Below are 17,353 nucleotides of genomic sequence, written 5' to 3' on the forward strand. Positions count from 1 at the left end.
CGGATCTCGAACGTCGATGAGTCAGAGTACAGGAGGGAAAAAGATACAACTTGGTGTCGTCTGCATATGTGTGAAAGTTGATTCTGTCTGAGGGTGATGCCACTGAAGGGCAACACAAAGATAAGGAGGAGGAGGAGAGGAAGAGGAGAGACAACGGCAGAGAAACATCAGAAAACCGTAGTGAACAAAACTATTCATTTTGATATTTAAAAGTAGCATACAAACCATTTACTTACTTTACTTTACAAACCATACTTATTATTGTTTGGATTATGGTCAGCACGCATGTTGAAAACTATTTGTCTGAAAACAAACGTTGTCCTTTCTATTTCTAAGGACATGAAATGGATCGAGGAGAAACAAGCACTTTATCGCTGGAACCAAGAACTACTTGAAAAGGTATTTTTTTCTTCAAATGGAAGTAGGACAATAAACATCACTTTATCATCAAAGTATCCACTTTTTCTTACAACATGCTTCAGGATCAATACATCCTTATTGCATTTACAGGGAACAAGAGTTAAAACGATTGTTGTATTTTTATTTTCACAGATCCGCCAAATGGAAAGTGAAGAAAATCGCCTTAGGCATGATGTACAGGATGTGAAAGACCAAAATGAGCTTTTAGAATTTCGTATTCTCGAACTTGAAGTGAGACAAGTTTGAAGTTTTTTCAACATTTCCCTTTTCATTGATTAGAATTATTCGTTTGATACGTAGAATGGAGAAGAATTACTCTGATTATGATGAGTAACAACATTGTAAATTCATTTGTGAAGATTTCCTCTGGCATGAATTATATACATCAAAATTGTAACATTGTCCTGGAATTTGATACCCTACCCAGAACCCTGACAGGATGCCTCCAGCACTAACCCCATCATTGAAGACTTGGGCTAAGATGAGCCCCCCAGAAATTACACCAGTCTGCTTAGAGCTTTTAATCACTGGTGTAGGATCAGGTGCAGGCCCTCTCCCAATTCACCTCCTCATCCGTCCAACTGCTTTAACTCACCTCCCCTCTTCCACCCACCCTTCTGAATAGCCACCCACCCACCACAGTCCCAAGAAGATCTGGGCCATTCCTTTATCAAAATCTCTGAAACTTCCTTTCCACCATTGGGATTTATTTTTTTAAAATTAAAAATAAACATTTGTTTTCCTCAAAATATTTTTTTTCTTTCAGGAGCGAGAACGTCGATCACCTAACATTAACTTTCATCACATCCCGTTTCCAGAGGAGACCAGCCCTCTCCAAGTCTACTGTGAGGCAGAAGGTGTATCAGTAGGTGCCATCGCTTACATGTTTCCCTGATCGACTACGTTGAAAGTCACCATAATAATGCAACAGACTAATGTGCTTTTAACATCCGTGAGACATATCTTTTCAAATCTTTCTCCTGTTTTGCCAGGACATTACAATAGCAGACCTCATGAAACAGCTGGATATTTTAGGAGATAACGCCGTAAGTGTATGTTGCCTTTCTGATCATGCATGATTTCCTATCTATTTTTTAAGCCTGTCAGTGGAGGATGCCAGGATGAATTTTAGAATCAGTATTAATCAACATTGTAGTAGTACAGCAGCAAGTTCTCAGGCTACAAAGTTGTGAAGTGCCTTATTTCGGGTGCTACAGGTGGTGTTTCAGTTCCAAAATGCATGCAAAGACTTCTGGTACCAACTTCATGGGGCACTATTTTGGTGAGTGTGTTATCACGGGCGCAAAGAGCGTGCACCAGAAAGTAGGCAAGTTGTGACGTCAGTTATCGGCCAATAGTTGGCTGATTTGATGCCAACAGTGCATTTTAACCTCAATGCTGCAACTGACACCCTTTCTTAACTTTGCACAGCTGAACATGTGTTCAGCAGCAGGAAGGACCCCCACCCAGTACTATTTAAAGGAATCAACTACTTTCAGGTTAGTTGCTGATTGATTTCCACTGGAAGAGTTTGGTGATGTGTACTGTCTCTTAAAGTTGCTAAAGTGAGTAGTGTGACTTGTGCTGACTTCAGGGGCTCTGCTCAGACCATTTTCTCCCAGATATAAGTGCACAAGTTTGCATATGCTTGGCCTGCATTATGGCAGGGAGAATGAGCAGAGGCGGTTCAGAGGAGGGCAAGCTGCTGAAAGGGACAAAGGATGAGGAGAAGGAGGGCTCTCTGCATGAAGCCATATCCACGCCATCTTGTGTGCCTTTGGTTAAGTACAGGATACTTAGTAGAAGGATTCTATACAAGTGCGGATAACATTGGAAGGACATTCGCAAGCAACTCTGGTCCAAGATGACCCAGGTTTGGATTGAATTATGTTGGAATCCCAGACAACAACCCAACTATTTGCAATTTGTAAAACTGTGAGGAAATGTTACTGCACCACAGGAGTGATAACACTGACCAATACGTATCTTTTACGTTAAAACAAACTTTAATTTAAACACAGAATTAACCACATTAGCAACAAAGAAATAGCTTTGCAGTTAACAGTTACAACAGTTCTTAAGTACAAGTGTAAACCTTAACATACTTCCTAAACACGACACTATATTCCAATTAAACAAACCAATATATATTAAATACCACTAACGAATACAGTTAACAACCATGGTTTTACTTGCTTTTCTCTGCGCAGAATCTTTGGGGAGAGAACCTTTCAGGACCAAACTGAAACATCTATTTTCAGATTAAAGTTCTGGGAGAAATTGATTCTTCAGACAGTCCTGTCTCCTCCCATTAGCTGCATCTTCTGTACTCAAAGCATGAGGAATTCTTTTGTTTCTTCTTCCAAGATGTCACTTGGCTTGTTCAGCCAAGACCAAATGTAATACCCCTCATAAATTATCTACACCCCAGGGGCCCTTCAAAAGTAAATAATATTCTATTAGCCAGCTATCTGTAAACAAGTAAATGGTTCTAAAGATCTAATAGCGGATCACTTCAGGCTAGATTTTCTGCCCCATGACGTTAGCAATGCGGTCATCGGGCATTCAGCTGGAATCAAGGTTCGCGCAGGGTCCCAAACCGACTGCTAAGCTCCCCCCCCCGCCCCTCACTGTTAGCAGGATCGGGATTCCAGCCCTCACACCAGTGGTGGGATGCTAATGGATGTGAATGGGTCCTAATGATCCAATTGCATCCACCTAGTTGGCCCAGCAACAGATTCTCCAGTCCTCCAGGTCGGAAATCACATGGATGCGGATCATACGTTGGCACAATGGTTAGCAGTGCTGCCTCACAGCACCAGGAACCAGGGTTCAATCTGGCCTTGGGTGACTGTTAGTGTGGAGTTTGCACTGTGTTTAAACCCCTCAGATCCTTTGGTCGCAAGGCATTTGTCATAATATCCACTCATGGTTATAATGAGATGCAGACAGGCAGTGATTGACACACAGGATAACCAATGAACACACATGACACAGAACAACCAATCACCAAACAGGACGCTATCACTATAAAACACACGAGGCATTAAGACTCTGCCTCTTCTCACTGGATACAGCTACAGAGATAGTTAGAGTGCACAAGGCCATGAGCATCTTCTCCATGTGACAGAGAGCTAGTCTGGTCAAGCCAGTCTGTGGTTATCAGTTTAGTTTAATAGAGTGTCAACCTACAGCAGATTATGTACAGCAACAAGCAAGTTCAATAAAGCAGTGTTGGTCCATCTCCTGTGTCAGAAGCCTGATTTGAGTCTCACTGTCTCCAATTGCAGTCGATGTTAGACCAACTCAGATAACACATGATGGTACCAGGGAACTATTAACTCTAACGAACCTACCTCGAGTGACTTTGCAACGACCAGCAAGCAAACATCCAGTAGCATGGAAAAGATCCAGCCCCCTCCACAACTCCGGATCTCCGGCAACCTCGGCGCCAACTGGAAGGTCTTCAAACAGAAGTTCCTCCTGTACATCGAGGCCTCCGACCTCGAGGCAGCATCGGACGCCCGGAAGATCGCGCTGTTCCTGTCGACTGCGTGGAATCACGCATCCACATCTTCTGCTCGCTCACGTTTGCCAATTGCGAAGACAAGACGAAGTTCAAGACAGTTCTGCTGAAATTCGACAACCACTGCGAAGTCGAGGTGAATGAGAGCTTTGAACAGTACATCTTCCAACAGAGGCTTCAGGGTAAGGATGATTCTTTTCAGTCCTTCTTGACCCATCTCCGCATCCTAGCCCAGTCATGTAATTATGACTCAGCGGCTGATTCCATGATCCAGGATCAGATCGTTTTCGGGGTCCACTCCGACTCCCTGCGGGAGCAGCTACTCAAAATCAAACAGTTGACCCTCTCCGTCCCCATCGAAACGTGCGTTGCCCATGAGCATGCCAGGAATCGTTACTCCCGCATCAGGGCGGCAGAAAATGCAAAACTAGCCTCCCGTGAGGCAGAAAGGGTGCAGGCCATCACAAAAATGCAAGGCCTGAGCATCGAGGAGAGTGGCCATTTCGCGCTCTTTTCCCAGGTCCCTATGCATGCGCGCCACGACAGGGAGGACGATGAGGCCGAAGACCCTACTGCGCATGTGAGCACGTCGGCCGAGCGCACTGTGCATGAGTGACAGCGCACAGAATGCACTGACGTCAGCATCATGACGTGTCCAAATTGTGGCTCCTCTCATTTAAAGCGGAAATGTCCAGCCAAAGGCAGGCGATGTCTACAGTGTGGAAAGCCTGGGTATTATGCGGCCCTCTGCAGGTCCGCTCCACTGAGCAACAGCTAACGATCCCAGCTGCAGCGCAGATGTGTCCGCTGCGTACAACAAGGCATGCAGGGTTCGATCCCGAAAGCCCAACAGACCCCAATGTTGACTGCCTTGAGTCTCCGTATCGAATAGGCATCATCACCACACACGAGCTGGTCTCCACCACGCCTGCAAACCACCTTTCAATCCTGAGTGTGGATCCTGATGACAAGTGGTGTGCTGTCATCACGGTCAACCAATGTCGCATCCGATTCAAATTGGACACTGGCGCATCTGCGAATCTCATATCACAGTCAGACCTCGACAGCATCCGAAACCAACCTAGCATTCTTCCACCAGCCTGCCAGCTCCTTGACTACAATGGCAATGCCATAGCTGCCAGTGGATCATGCCAGCTCGCTGTATCTCACAAGACAATCAAGGCGACGTTAAGATTCAAGGTCGTCCGGCCTGACAAGGCATCCCTGCTCGGTGCTCACGCATGCAAACTCCTAAATCTGGTCCAGCGAGTCCATACCATGTCCTCCACACCTGGGACTGCCTCGCCCAATGTAAATCTCCAGGCTGAGATAGACGACATTCTCACGCAATACCACAATGTGTTTGATGGAATGGACACGCTCCCATATCACTACAAGATGCTACTCAAGCCGAATACCATCCCAGTCATCCATGCACCACGCCGGGTGCCGGCTCGTCTCAAGGATTGTCTGAAAACGCAGCTATGAGAGCTCCAAGACCAGGGCAGCATTTCAAAGGTCATGGAACCAACAGACTGGGTCAGTTCCATGGTCTGCATCAAGAAACCCTCTGGTGAACTCCGCATTTGCATTGATCCCAAAGACCTGAACCGCAACATCACGCGAGAGCACTACCCGATCCTGAAGTGAGAAGAATTAACCTGTCAGATGGCTCATGCCAAATTCTTCACCAAGCTGAACGCCTCACGGGGTTTCTGGCAGATACAGCTGGACGAGTCCAGTAGGAAGCTGTGCATGTTTAACACTCCGTTCGGCAGGTATTGCTACAACTACATCCTTTTGGTATCATTTCAGCTTCCGAAGTCTTTCATCGAGTAATGGAGCAAATGATGGGGGGGCATCGAGGGGCTGCGAGTCTATGTTGACGACATGATCATCTGGTCCACGACGCCCGAGGATCACATCGCTCGCCTCAGTTTTCCAGAGGATCCACGAAAATGGCCTCCAGCTCAACAGGGCTAAATGCTCATTTGGTTGGTCCGCTATCAAGTTTCTGGGTGACCACATTTCACAGCAGGGTGTGCAACCTGATGTTGAAAATCAATGCCATGAAGACCCCAGAGGACAAAAAGGCGGTCCTACGTTTCCTTGGGATGGTAAATTTTCTCGGAAAATTCATTCCTAACGTGACATCCCACATCACAGACCTACGGCATCTCGTTAAAAAGTCCACAATGTTCTAGTGGCTTCCCACACATCAAGCGGAGTGGCTTGAGCTGAAGGCGAACCTCACCACCGCCCCAGTGCTGCCGTTCTTTGACCCAACCAAGGATGCCAAAATATCCACAGACGCAAGCCAGGACGGCATTGGGGCGGTGCTCCTCCAGAGAGCCGACTCCTCGTCCTGGGCTCCAGTGGCATATGCATCCAGGGCCATGACTCCGACTGAACAATGGGTATGCCCAGATCGAAAAGGAGTGCTTGGGTCTCCTGACAGGAATAGTCAAGTTTCATGACTACGTATACGGTCTTCCAAAGTTCACGGTGGAAAAAAGACCACAGGTCCTTAGTCCACATAATCCAGAAAGATTTAAATGATATGACACCTCAGCTGCAGCAAATTCTTCTTCGTCTCCGCCGATATGACTTCTAACTCATCTACACACCGTGTAAGGAGCCGATCATCGTGGATGCCCTATCCCGATCCATCGCCATACCGTGTGAACAGGACGACTTCATTCACCACATTGAGGCACAGGTACAGTTGTGTGCCAACAACCTCCCAGCCACTGATGAACGAGTTATCCAGATCCTCTACTGCAGCGTGTGATGCAACACCTCGCCCATGGCTGGCAAAAGGGGCAGTGCCCCCAGTTCTTCAACGTTAAGGACGAGCTGACGGTTGTTGAGCGGATCCTTCTGAAACTAGGTAGAATCGTCATTCCCCAAAGCATGCAAAACACGGTGCTCAGACAGATCCATGATGGTCACTTTCGGGTCGAAAAATGTCGATGCAGAGCTCGGCAGGCAGTTTACTGGCCTGGCATCAGCTAGGACATTGCCAACATGGTCCCCAACTGCACAACATGCCAGAAATTCCAACCATCCCAGCACGAGATTGTGACCTCCCGTGGTCCAAGGTGGGGATAACCTCTTTCACGCAAATGGGCGTGATTACGTGCTTTTAATCGACTACTTCTCCAGCTACCCGCAAGTGGTGAAACTGTCGGACCTCACTTCCAAGTCCGTCATCAAAGCCTGCAAAGAGACGTTTGCCAGGCATGGGACACCACTCACACTAATGAGTAACAACGGTCCATGTTTCTACAGCCAAGAGTCGTCCAACTTTGTACGATCCTAGCACTTCAGGCATATCACATCCAGTCCCCATTACCCGCAATCAAATGGGAAGGCCGAGAAGGGAGTCCATATTGTCAAGCGGCTGCTTTGCAAGGCTGCCGACTCAGTCTCTGATTTTAACCTGGCGCTGTTGGCATACAGGGCAACCCCTCTGTCGACTGGTTTGTCTCCGGTGCAGTTGCTCATGAACCGCAATCTGAGGACGACTGTTCCAGCCATCCATGTTCAAGACCTTGACCACCTCACGGTGCTGCAGAAGGTGCAGTGATCCAGGGAGCAGCAAAAGATCACGTATGATGCTCATGCCACTGATCTGCCTGCGTTGGCTCCAGATGATGTTGTTCGCATCCAATTGCCTGAGGGCGGCTGGTCAGGCCCAGCTGTTGTCGTCAGACAGGCTGCCCCCAGGTCTTTCGTTGTTCAAATGGCTGATGGCTCCATTCTTCGGCGCAACAGGAGGGCGCTGCGCAAAGTTGCCCGCCCACCACCTGATTGCACTTCTCCGCATGTCACCATGCCGCCTCAGGACATCTCGCACCACGTGGCCACCGATCTGGCAGCAGTCCCGCCTCTCCACGAGGCCACCGATCTGGCAGCAATCCCGCCTGTCCAGGTGCCGGCGTCCCCCCCCTCCACCTCTGAGGCGATCAACAACAATTTAAGAAAAAGGACCATCTGTGGGATTCTCTGTCGGTGAGATCCTCTGCTTCGCTGGCAGTACACCCATGCCGTGACGCCATGGGGTGACCACAATGGGAAACCCCATTGGCTGGCTGCAGGAACGGAGAATCGCGCTGCCGGCTACATATATATTGATGCAATGCCTTGCTTCCTCAGTGTGTTGTTGGTTTTTGTTTATATTTTGGCAACTTAGAGATGGTTCTCCATGTTTTTACATCCATTCATTTTAATAGATGGAAATTATTGATAGTAGATCACCAATTTCTCCATATGAGCTATTGGTATGCAAGGCAATCTGAGATTGATGTAAGCTACATTTTGCTATTGAAACAAATATTAACGCCAGAAACAGGTTGAGTTGGATGGGATGTAAATATTTTTAAAATCTCAAACCTGAACCCACGTCTGGGTTAACCACCCACATGCAATTTTAACAGAGGTTAGATTTTGGGAGGGTCAGCCAAGCCACTCCTGGGTGGTGCTACAATCCTGAAAGCTTGGTGGTGAAGGATAGAATGAGAGCCGATATTTATACACATTTATAGGCTTTTATTTACAGAGCTGCACATTGCAAACATGTGCCTCCTAACCCAACAACCACAGTTTCAGTCGATTCATATTTATCAGCACAAGTGGATCCCCACCCAGTTCATTCCCACAAGTTGTGTACCATTAAACACAATGGGTTTACAAATAAGAGGCCGGTTACTTACAGAAATATTTTAATGACGCCGCATGCCCCAGACTTTAGCTCAATTTTAAAGTTATCTCTGGCCTCAGCAATTCCAGGAGCTAAAGGGAAGCAAGGACTGTTGCATTGGAAGAGTTAAATGCTTTTCCAGCAGTGCTAAGAAGTGATGGGTGCTTGCTCCCCATCCACCTGTTACCCCTCCCTGCGATCAGAAGCTCCCATCCTGCAATCGGACCTCATCCTCCCAGGATGGCACTGATTCACGTCCATGTCTCTGCTGCAATCTGTCTCCCACATCAAGCAATCATCACCAGACCCTCCAATACCCAGCTCCCCCCCCCCCCCCCCCCTCCCCCTCCACCCTCTCCACCCTAGCAACAGGAAACCTATCTTGGCCTTGGCTCTGGCATCTGCAGCAGAGTTCCCTGCCCAACAGGGAATATAATCTGCCAATCAAGTTGGCTTTATAACGACTTCCGGTGGCGGCAATGCGGAGCTAAGCCGCACATTCGGCAGCTCCCGCTGAAAACGGACTTTGGGGCTCTTTTCAGGGCCCCCAACGGAGCTGTGTCAGCAAATCCCGACGTGGGAAGAGGACAGGAGTCAACCCCTATGGTCCGGACCAGGTGTGGGGTAAGGAGAAAAACGGAGAAAGCACCCCTGAAAAAGCGGGGGAAGGAAGACAAAATGGCGGCCGGCGGAGGCCTTGAGGAGCTGAGGCAGTGGGCTCAGGAGCAGCAGGCTGCGCTGCTTCCAGGAGCTTAAGTTTGAGTTGCTGGAGTCACTGAAGGTAACCAACAGGGAGCTGATGGAGACCCAGACAGCCCAGGGGGCTGCGATCCGGGAGCTGCAGCAGCAGGCCTCCGAAAGGGAGGATGAGGCCGTGGCCGTCGCGGGGAAGGTGGCGATGCACGAGGCGCTCCATAAAAGATGGCAGGAGCGGTTCGAGGAGCTGGACAACCGGTCGAGGAGGAAGAATTTGCAGATCCTGGGCCTCACGGAGGGGCTGGAGGGGTCGGACCTAGCGGCCTATGTGGTGACTATGTTAAACTCGCTGATGGGGACTGGGTCCTTCCAGGGGCCCCTGGAGTTACGGGGGGCCCACAGAATTCTGGCTAGGAGGCCCAAGCCGAACGAGCCGCCACGGGCGGTGTTGGTGCGGTTTCATCGGATCGTGGATCGTGAGTGTGTGCTCCGGTGGGCCAAGAAGAAGCGGAGCAGCAAGTGGGAGAACACGGAGGTGCGGATCTTCCAGGACTGGAGTGCGGAGGTGGCGTGGCGGAGGGCCGGGTTTAACCGGACGAAGGCGGTGCTCCATAGACGGAGTGTGAAGTTCGGCATGTTGCAGCCGGCGTGTCTGTGGGTCACCTATAAGGATCGGCACCATTATTTTGAGTTCCCGGAGGAGGCGTGGGCCTTTGTGCAGGCCGAGAAATTGGACTCAAACTGAGGGTCTAAGATGGGGGATGCTGTATAATACTGTATTTGTATTTGCTTGGTTTAATGTAAGATGTGGGTTGGCCTTAGGGTGGGTGGGGTGATGTCGATTTGTCTTTTCTATATGGGTTTTTCTGTAGGGGTCTGGTGGAAGGGTTCGGGCAGGGGGGTAAACGGGGAGTTCGGGGAGCTGGTGGGGGTGACTGACAATGGGAGTAGCCCTGGAAGAGGCGGGGCCGGGCAGAGCGAAAGCGCCGGCTTTCTGCGGGTTCCCCGCGCTGGGAGATGGTGGGGGCGGGGTCTGGGCTGAGAAGCGCGGGTCGTTGCTGGCTGTTTTCTTTTCCCGCGCAAGAGCGGGGGGGGGGGGGGGGGGGGGGAGGAGGACCCATTGATGGGCACGATGGATGAGGGGTAGTCCCACGTGGGGAGGCGTCGGAGGTAGGGCGGGAGTCGCCGGGGTCAGCAGAAGTTAGCTGGCTCACGGGAGTGCTATGGAGGGAGGGGCGCGGCTAGGAGGGATCCTAGCCTGAGGGAGGGGGGGGGGGGGGGTACCGGGTTGCTGCTGAAATGGTCAGGAAGGAGCTGGAGGACGCAGGGGGTGCTGGAGGGGGGGGAGCTGCCGCCCTGGGAAACTGGCAGAGCGGGGGATGCTGGCCGGTGGTGGGCAAGGGATGGGGCATGGCTAATCGGCAGGGGAGGGGGGGGGGCGGGGAGCCCTCTGATCCGGCTGATAACCTGGAATGTGAGAGGGCTGAATGGGCCGGTCAAATAGAACATAGAACATAGAACAGTACAGCACAGAACAGGCCCTTCGGCCCTCAATGTTGTGCCGAGCCATGATCACCCTACTCAAACCCACGTATCCACCCTATACCCGTAACCCAACAACCCCACCCTTAATCTTACTTTAATTAGGACACTATGGGCAATTTAGCATGGCCAATCCACCTAACCGACCCATCTAATGGGCCCGGGTATTTGCGCACCTGAAGAGGCTGAAGGCGGATGTGGCCATGCTCCAGGAGACACACCTGAGAGTGGGGTTTGAGTGGGGTGACCATTGCTCGGCACAACTTCGAGGGCCGAAGGGCCTGTTCTGTGCTGTACCGTTCTAAGTCTAAGTCTAAGTGGTGGATCAGGTTCGACTGAGGAAGGGATGGGTGGGCCAAGTATTTCACTCAGGACTGGATGAGAAGAGTAGTGGGGTGGCGATCCTGGTGGGGAAGAAGGTGTCGTTTGAGGCGTTAAATGTGGTGGCGGGAGATATGTGATGGTGAGCGGTAAGCTGTAGGGGGAGCGGGTGGTGTTGGTGAATGTATACGCCCCAAATTGGGACGATACGGGGTTTATGCGGCGTATGTTGGGCCGCATTCCGGACCTGGAGGTGGGGGGCTTGATCATGGGGGGGGACTTCAACACGGTACTGGATCCCCCATTGGATCGATCCAAGTCCCGGACGGGTAGGAGGCCGGCGGCGGCTAAGGTGTTGAGGGGATTTATGGACCAGATGGGGGGGTGGATCCCTGGAGGTTTGCGAGGCCAAGGGCCAGGGAATACTTGTTTTTCTCCCACGTACATAAGGCCTACTCGAGGATTGATTTTTTTTGTCCTGAGCAAGGGGTTGGTTTCGAGGGTGGAGGATGTGGAATACTCTGCCATTGCCATTTCAGATCATGCCCCGCACTGGGTGGACCTCGGGCTGGGGGAATAGAGGGACCAACGTCCGCTCTGGCGCTTGGAGGTGGGGCTGCTGGCAGATGAGGAGGTGGCCGAGAGGGTTCTGGGGTGTATCGAGAGGTACCTTGAGGCCAATGACAACGGGGAGGTCCGAGTGGGGACGGTCTGGGAGGCATTGAAGGCGGTGATGAGGGGGGAATTGATCTCCATCCGAACCCATAGGGAGAGGGGGGAGCAGAGGGAGAGGGAGAGACTGATAGGGGAGATGGTGAGGGTGGATAGGAGATATGCGGAGGCTCCAGAGGAGGGATTGCTGGGGGAGAGGCATAGCCTTCAGGCCAGATTCGACCTATTGACTACCAGAAGGGCGGAAGCTCAGTGGAGGAAAGCACAGGGGGCGGTGTATGAGTATGGGGAGAAGGCGAGCAGGATGCTGGCACACCAGCTCCGAAAGCGAGATGCGGCCAGGGAGATTGGGGGAGTGACGGATAAGGCTGGGAAGGTGGTGCGGAGGGGAGTAGATGTTAATGGGGTCTTCAGAGACTTCTATGGGGAACTGTACCGGTCTGAACCCTCGGTGGAGGGGGGTGGAATGGGGCGCTTCTTGAACAAGCTGCGATTCCCGAGGGTGGAGGAGGAGCAGGTGGAGGGACTGGGGGCGGCGATCGAACTGGAGGAAGTGGTCAAAGGGATAGGGAGCATGCAGTCGGGGAAGGCGCCGGGGCCGGACGGGTTTCCGGCGGAATTTTATAAAATGTATTTGGACCAGTTGGGCCCCCTGTTAGTCCGGACCATTAACGAGGCAAGGGAGGGGGGGGGGCTTTGCCCCCAACTATGTCACGGGCGCTGATTTCCTTGATCCTGAAGTGGGACAAGGACCCTCTGCAGTGCGGGTCATATAGGCTGATTTCGCTACTAAACGCCGACGCTAAGCTGCTGGCGAAGGTCCTGGCCACTAGAATAGAGGATTGCGTGCCCGAGGTCATTCATGAGGACCAGACGGGGTTTGTGAAGGGAAGGCAGTTGAATGCGAACGTGCGAAGGCTCCTCAATGTCATTATGATGCCGGCCATGGAAGGGGAGGCGGAGATAGTGGTGGCATTGGATGCGGAGAAGGCCTTTGATAGGGTTGAGTGGGAGTATTTGTGGGAGGTGTTGGAGAAGTTTGGGTTTGGGGAGGGGTTTATCCGGTGGGTGAGGTTGCTCTATGAGGCCCCGATGGCGAGTGTAGCCATGAATAGGAGGTGATCGGAGTACTTTCGGCTGTACCGGGGGACGAGACAGGGATGTCCCCTGTCCCCCTTGCTCTTTGCGTTGGCGATTGAGCCCCTGGCCATGGCATTGAGGGAGTCAGGGAACTGGAGGGGCCTGGTGCGGGGTGGGGAGGAGCATCGAGTGTCGCTGTACGCGGACGACCTGTTGCTGTATGTGGCGGACCCGGTGGGGGGGGATGCCGGAGGTGATGAGGATTCTTAGTGAATTCGGGGGTTTCTCTGGGTATAAGTTGAACCTGGGCAAGAGTGAGTTGTTTGTGGTGCATCCGGGGGATCAAGAGGAGGGGATTGGTAGGCTCCCACTGAAGCAGGCAGGGTAAGAGCTTCAGGTACCTAGGGGTCCAGGTGGCTGGGAGTTGGGGGGCCCTGCACAAGCTCAACCTCACAAGGTTGGTGGAGCAGATGGAGGAGGAGTTTAAGAGGTGGGATATGTTACCGCTGTCACTGGCGGGGAGGGTGCAGTCCGTTAAGATGACGGTGCTCCCGAGGTTTTTGTTCCTGTTCCAGTGCCTCCCCATCCTTATCCCAAAGGCCTTTTTTAGGAGGGTCAACAGGAGTATCACGGGATTTGTGTGGGCGCATGGGACTCCGAGGGTGAGAAGGGTGTTCCTTGAATGGGGCAGGGATAGGGGGGGGCTGGCGTTGCCCAACCTCTGTGGGTACTATTGGGCTGCCAACACAGCGATGGTGCATAAGTGGGTAATGGACGGGGAAGGGGCAGCATGGAAGAGGATGGAGGTGGCATCCTGTGTGGGCACGAGCCTAGAGGCGCTTGTAACGGCGCCGCTGCCCCTCCCTCCAACGAGGTATACCACGAGCCCGGTGGTGGCGGCTACCCTCAAAATTTGGGGGCAATGGAGACTACATAGGGGAGAAGTGGGGGGCTCGATGGAGGCCCCGATATGGGGGAACCATTGGTTTGTCCCAGGGAGCATTGATGGCGGATTTCTGGGCTGGCACAGGGCAGGGGTCAGGAGGTTGAGGGACCTGTTTGTGGAGGGGAGGTTCGCGAGCTTGGGGGAGTTAGAGGGGAAGTTTGGGCTCCCCCCGGGGAACATGTTTAGGTACATGCAGGTGAGGGCGTTTGCCAGGCAGCAGGTGGAGGGGTTCCCCTTGCTGCCCCCACGAGGGGTGCGGGATCGGTTGCTCTCGGGGGTGTGGGTTGGAGGAGGGAGGATTTCAGACATATATCGGGTAATGCAGGAGGTAGACGAGGCCTCGGTGGAGGAACTGAAGGGTAAATGGGAAGAGGAGCTGGGTGAGGAGATTGAGATGGGGATGTGGGCGGATGCCCTGGAGAGAGTGAATTCCTCCTCTTCCTGTGCGAGGCTTAGCCTCATACAGTTCAAGGTGCTGCATAGGGCCCACATGACTGGGACGAGGATGAGTAGGTTTTTCGGGGGCGAGGACAGGTGTGCTCGGTGCTCGGGGAGCCCAGTGAACCACACCCATATGTTTTGGGCATGCCCAGCGCTGGGGGAGTTTTAGAAGGGGGTAGCAAGGACGGTGTCGAGGGTGGTGGGATCCAGGGTCAAGCCAGGCTGGGGACTCGCAATTTTTGGGGTTGCAGTGGAGCCGGGAGTGCAGGAGGCGAAAGAGGCCGGTGTTCTGGCCTTTGCATCCCTAGTAGCCCGGCGGAGGATCTTGCTCCAATGGAAGGATGCGAGGCCCCCAAGCATGGAGGCCTGGATCAATGATATGGCGGGGTTGATTAAATTGGAGAAGGTGAAATTTGCCCTGAGGGGATCAGTACAAGGGTTCTTTAGGCGGTGGCAGCCTTTCCTGGACTTCCTGGCGGAACGGTAGGGAAATAGGCCGGCAGCAGCAGCAACCCGGGGGGGGGGGGGGGAGGGGGGGGGGGGGGGGGGGGGGGAGGGAGGGGGTTGGTCGGTGGGAGGGAGAACTGTGTGGGATGTGGCGGGTGTAATCTCTTTCCCTTTTGTTGTTTGGGTGTTCTTTTGTTTTTTTTTCTTTTGTTTGTAGTTGCTTTTGAAGTTGGGTGGGTATTATTCTTGGGGTGTTACCGCGGTTGTTTTGCTAATAGAGTTGAGATGTTTATATTTTGTAAAAATTTCAAAAAAAATTATTTAAAAAAAAAGTTAGCTTTATAACAATAATCTTTATTATTGTCACAAGTAGGCTTACATTAACACTGCAATGAAATTACTGTGAAAATCTCCTAGTCGCCACATCCCGGCTCCTGTTTGGGTACACAGAGGGAGAATTCAGAATGTCCAAATTACCTAACAGCACATCTTTTGAGACTTGTGGGAGGAAACCGGAGCACCAGGAGGAAACCCACGCAGATACGGGGAGAACATGCAGACTCCACACACACAGTGACCCAAGCCAGGAATTGAACCTGGGAACCTGATGCTGTGAAGCAACAGTGCTAACCATTATGTTACCATGCCGCCCTTTAAAAATAGTCCCTAGCGTCTAAATCCCACAGTGTTCCGGGAAACCTGGACCACAAAAGGAACTCCTCCCCCACCATCTCCTGCTCTATCTCTACTGGTGTGAGTCTATAGGATTGGCCATGCTAAATTGTCCTTAGTGTCCAAAAAGGTTAGGTGGGGTTACTGGGTTATGGGGATAGGGTGGAGGTGTGGTCTTTCTAAGGGCCGGTGCAGACTCGATGGGCCGAATGGCCTCCTTTTGCACTGTAAATTCTATGAAATCTATGAAAAAAATCTATAGTGTGTCATTACTATTGTTCAATCATCCATTTCATCCCTAATAATTACAGTTGACTGTTTATAACCTAAGCTATTGCCTTTGATTTGATCCTTGTGGAGGCTGATAACTTTTAACACGGTATTTGAATTTCCAGTGACTGACAGGAAGGATCATAAGACAAGATTTCAAGTTTTAAAAGCTTTACTGTAATAAACAAACTAACAACAACATTGTCTGAACACTATTCAGTCAGAAACTTATACTCTAAATTCCACAAAAGAAACCTCTTTTAATTTTTAAAATGACCAAAAATCTCTCTCCATGGTTTTACTCTATCCCTTGTGGACATTTATTTATCCTAGAACCAGCTCAACGCTGTTTTCAGCTCTCGATTGCTTAGTTTGTTTTGCCCTTTTGCATCCCGATAACTTCTAATCCCTGTACTGACTTTAGCTCTGAGGGTTACCCTGGAGGTTGCTCCCTCGAGCTAAAGCTAGCCTCATTAAAATCATCATGAACCTGGTCTCCACAATCTTTGAGCAAGTTTCCACCCGCATTCTGTGTGGTGAACAATAGAGACTGGCTGCCTCTATTTCTCTGCTCCACCTCTTTCCTTCAGATTCTTACAGACAGACTGTGTCTATGAGCTTCAGGAATATCTTAGGAAAACCTGCAACCTGATCCTGCAATGGCTTCCTATTGACTTCTCCCTTCCCAAAGCCCTTCTCCATGGCAACATAAATCACATTGGCCTTGTATCCAGGTAGAGGTGCTAATTAGGTATCTCTCAGCACTGAAATCCATTCTAGCTTTAAATTTTAAAAGGCTATTGTGTAACAATTTATAAAACCTGACATTCCTAACAGCACCTTGTGAGACTTGGAGACTAACAGCCTACCCATCATCAGCACAGATGCTCTTGCCATTGTCTCTTCATGTGAGCATCCTACATATTCTCAGCAAATCTGTCGACTTAGACTTCTTTTGGCCCCATAGCAACCAAGCCACCCAGGTATTTTGTCAACAGAATTCAGTGAACGTTCCACGACTTCCCTGTCATTCTCCATTTTATATGAAAATAAAAGACAGTCCCAAAGCATAACAATCTTATAAACTTTGTATTTGTACCACTTTACAGAAATGAACTCAACCGCCTTCTAATGTGGCGGATGTTCATAAAAGAACTTACCCAATAGGTCAAACACAGTGACAAGAAATGTGACTCATGTGCTCAAAATTAATTATTTGTGTGATCATCTGAGATGCTGCCCCAGGGAAAATATCTGGAGCAAAACCCTCAAAAATGTCACCACAAAGGAACTGTGAATATATAAATGCTCCTTTAGTGAATATATTGAAAACAGGCAAAATGTATTTACTGTACCTCCTGATGCAATAACAAAGAACAAAGAAAAATTACAGCACAGGAACAGGCCCTTCGGCCCTCCAAGCCTGCGCTGATCCAGATCCTCTATCTAAAACTGTTGCCTATTTTCTAAGGATCTGTATCCCTCTGCTCCCTGCCCATTCATGTATCGTCTAAGATACATCTTAAATGACGCTATCGTGCCCACCTCTACCACCTCCGCTGGCAATGTGTTCCTGGCACCCACCACCCTCTGCGCAAAGACCTTTCCACGCATATCT

At 50.7% G+C, this 17,353-nt stretch overlaps 1 protein-coding gene across 17 annotated transcripts in view; it reads left to right on the forward strand.

Annotated features, from left to right (window-relative positions):
* The window catches only part of jakmip3 (Janus kinase and microtubule interacting protein 3), a 416,080-nt gene that overhangs the window by 280,546 nt on the left and 118,181 nt on the right, over positions 1-17,353 (forward strand). For 12 of the 17 annotated variants that reach the window (XM_038773519.1, XM_038773515.1, XM_038773516.1 and 9 more), the window contains 4 exons: positions 337-399; positions 553-651; positions 1,187-1,285; positions 1,413-1,472. In XM_038773519.1, coding sequence (XP_038629447.1) covers positions 337-399; positions 553-651; positions 1,187-1,285; positions 1,413-1,472 — 321 coding nt within the window. The remainder of the gene's footprint in view (positions 1-336; positions 400-552; positions 652-1,186; positions 1,286-1,412; positions 1,473-17,353) is intronic. The other 5 variants (XM_038773526.1, XM_038773522.1, XM_038773524.1 and 2 more) reach the window with 1 other exon arrangement.

This window comes from Scyliorhinus canicula, chromosome 16 (assembly GCF_902713615.1).
Source record: "Scyliorhinus canicula chromosome 16, sScyCan1.1, whole genome shotgun sequence".
Lineage (NCBI taxonomy): Eukaryota > Metazoa > Chordata > Chondrichthyes > Carcharhiniformes > Scyliorhinidae > Scyliorhinus > Scyliorhinus canicula.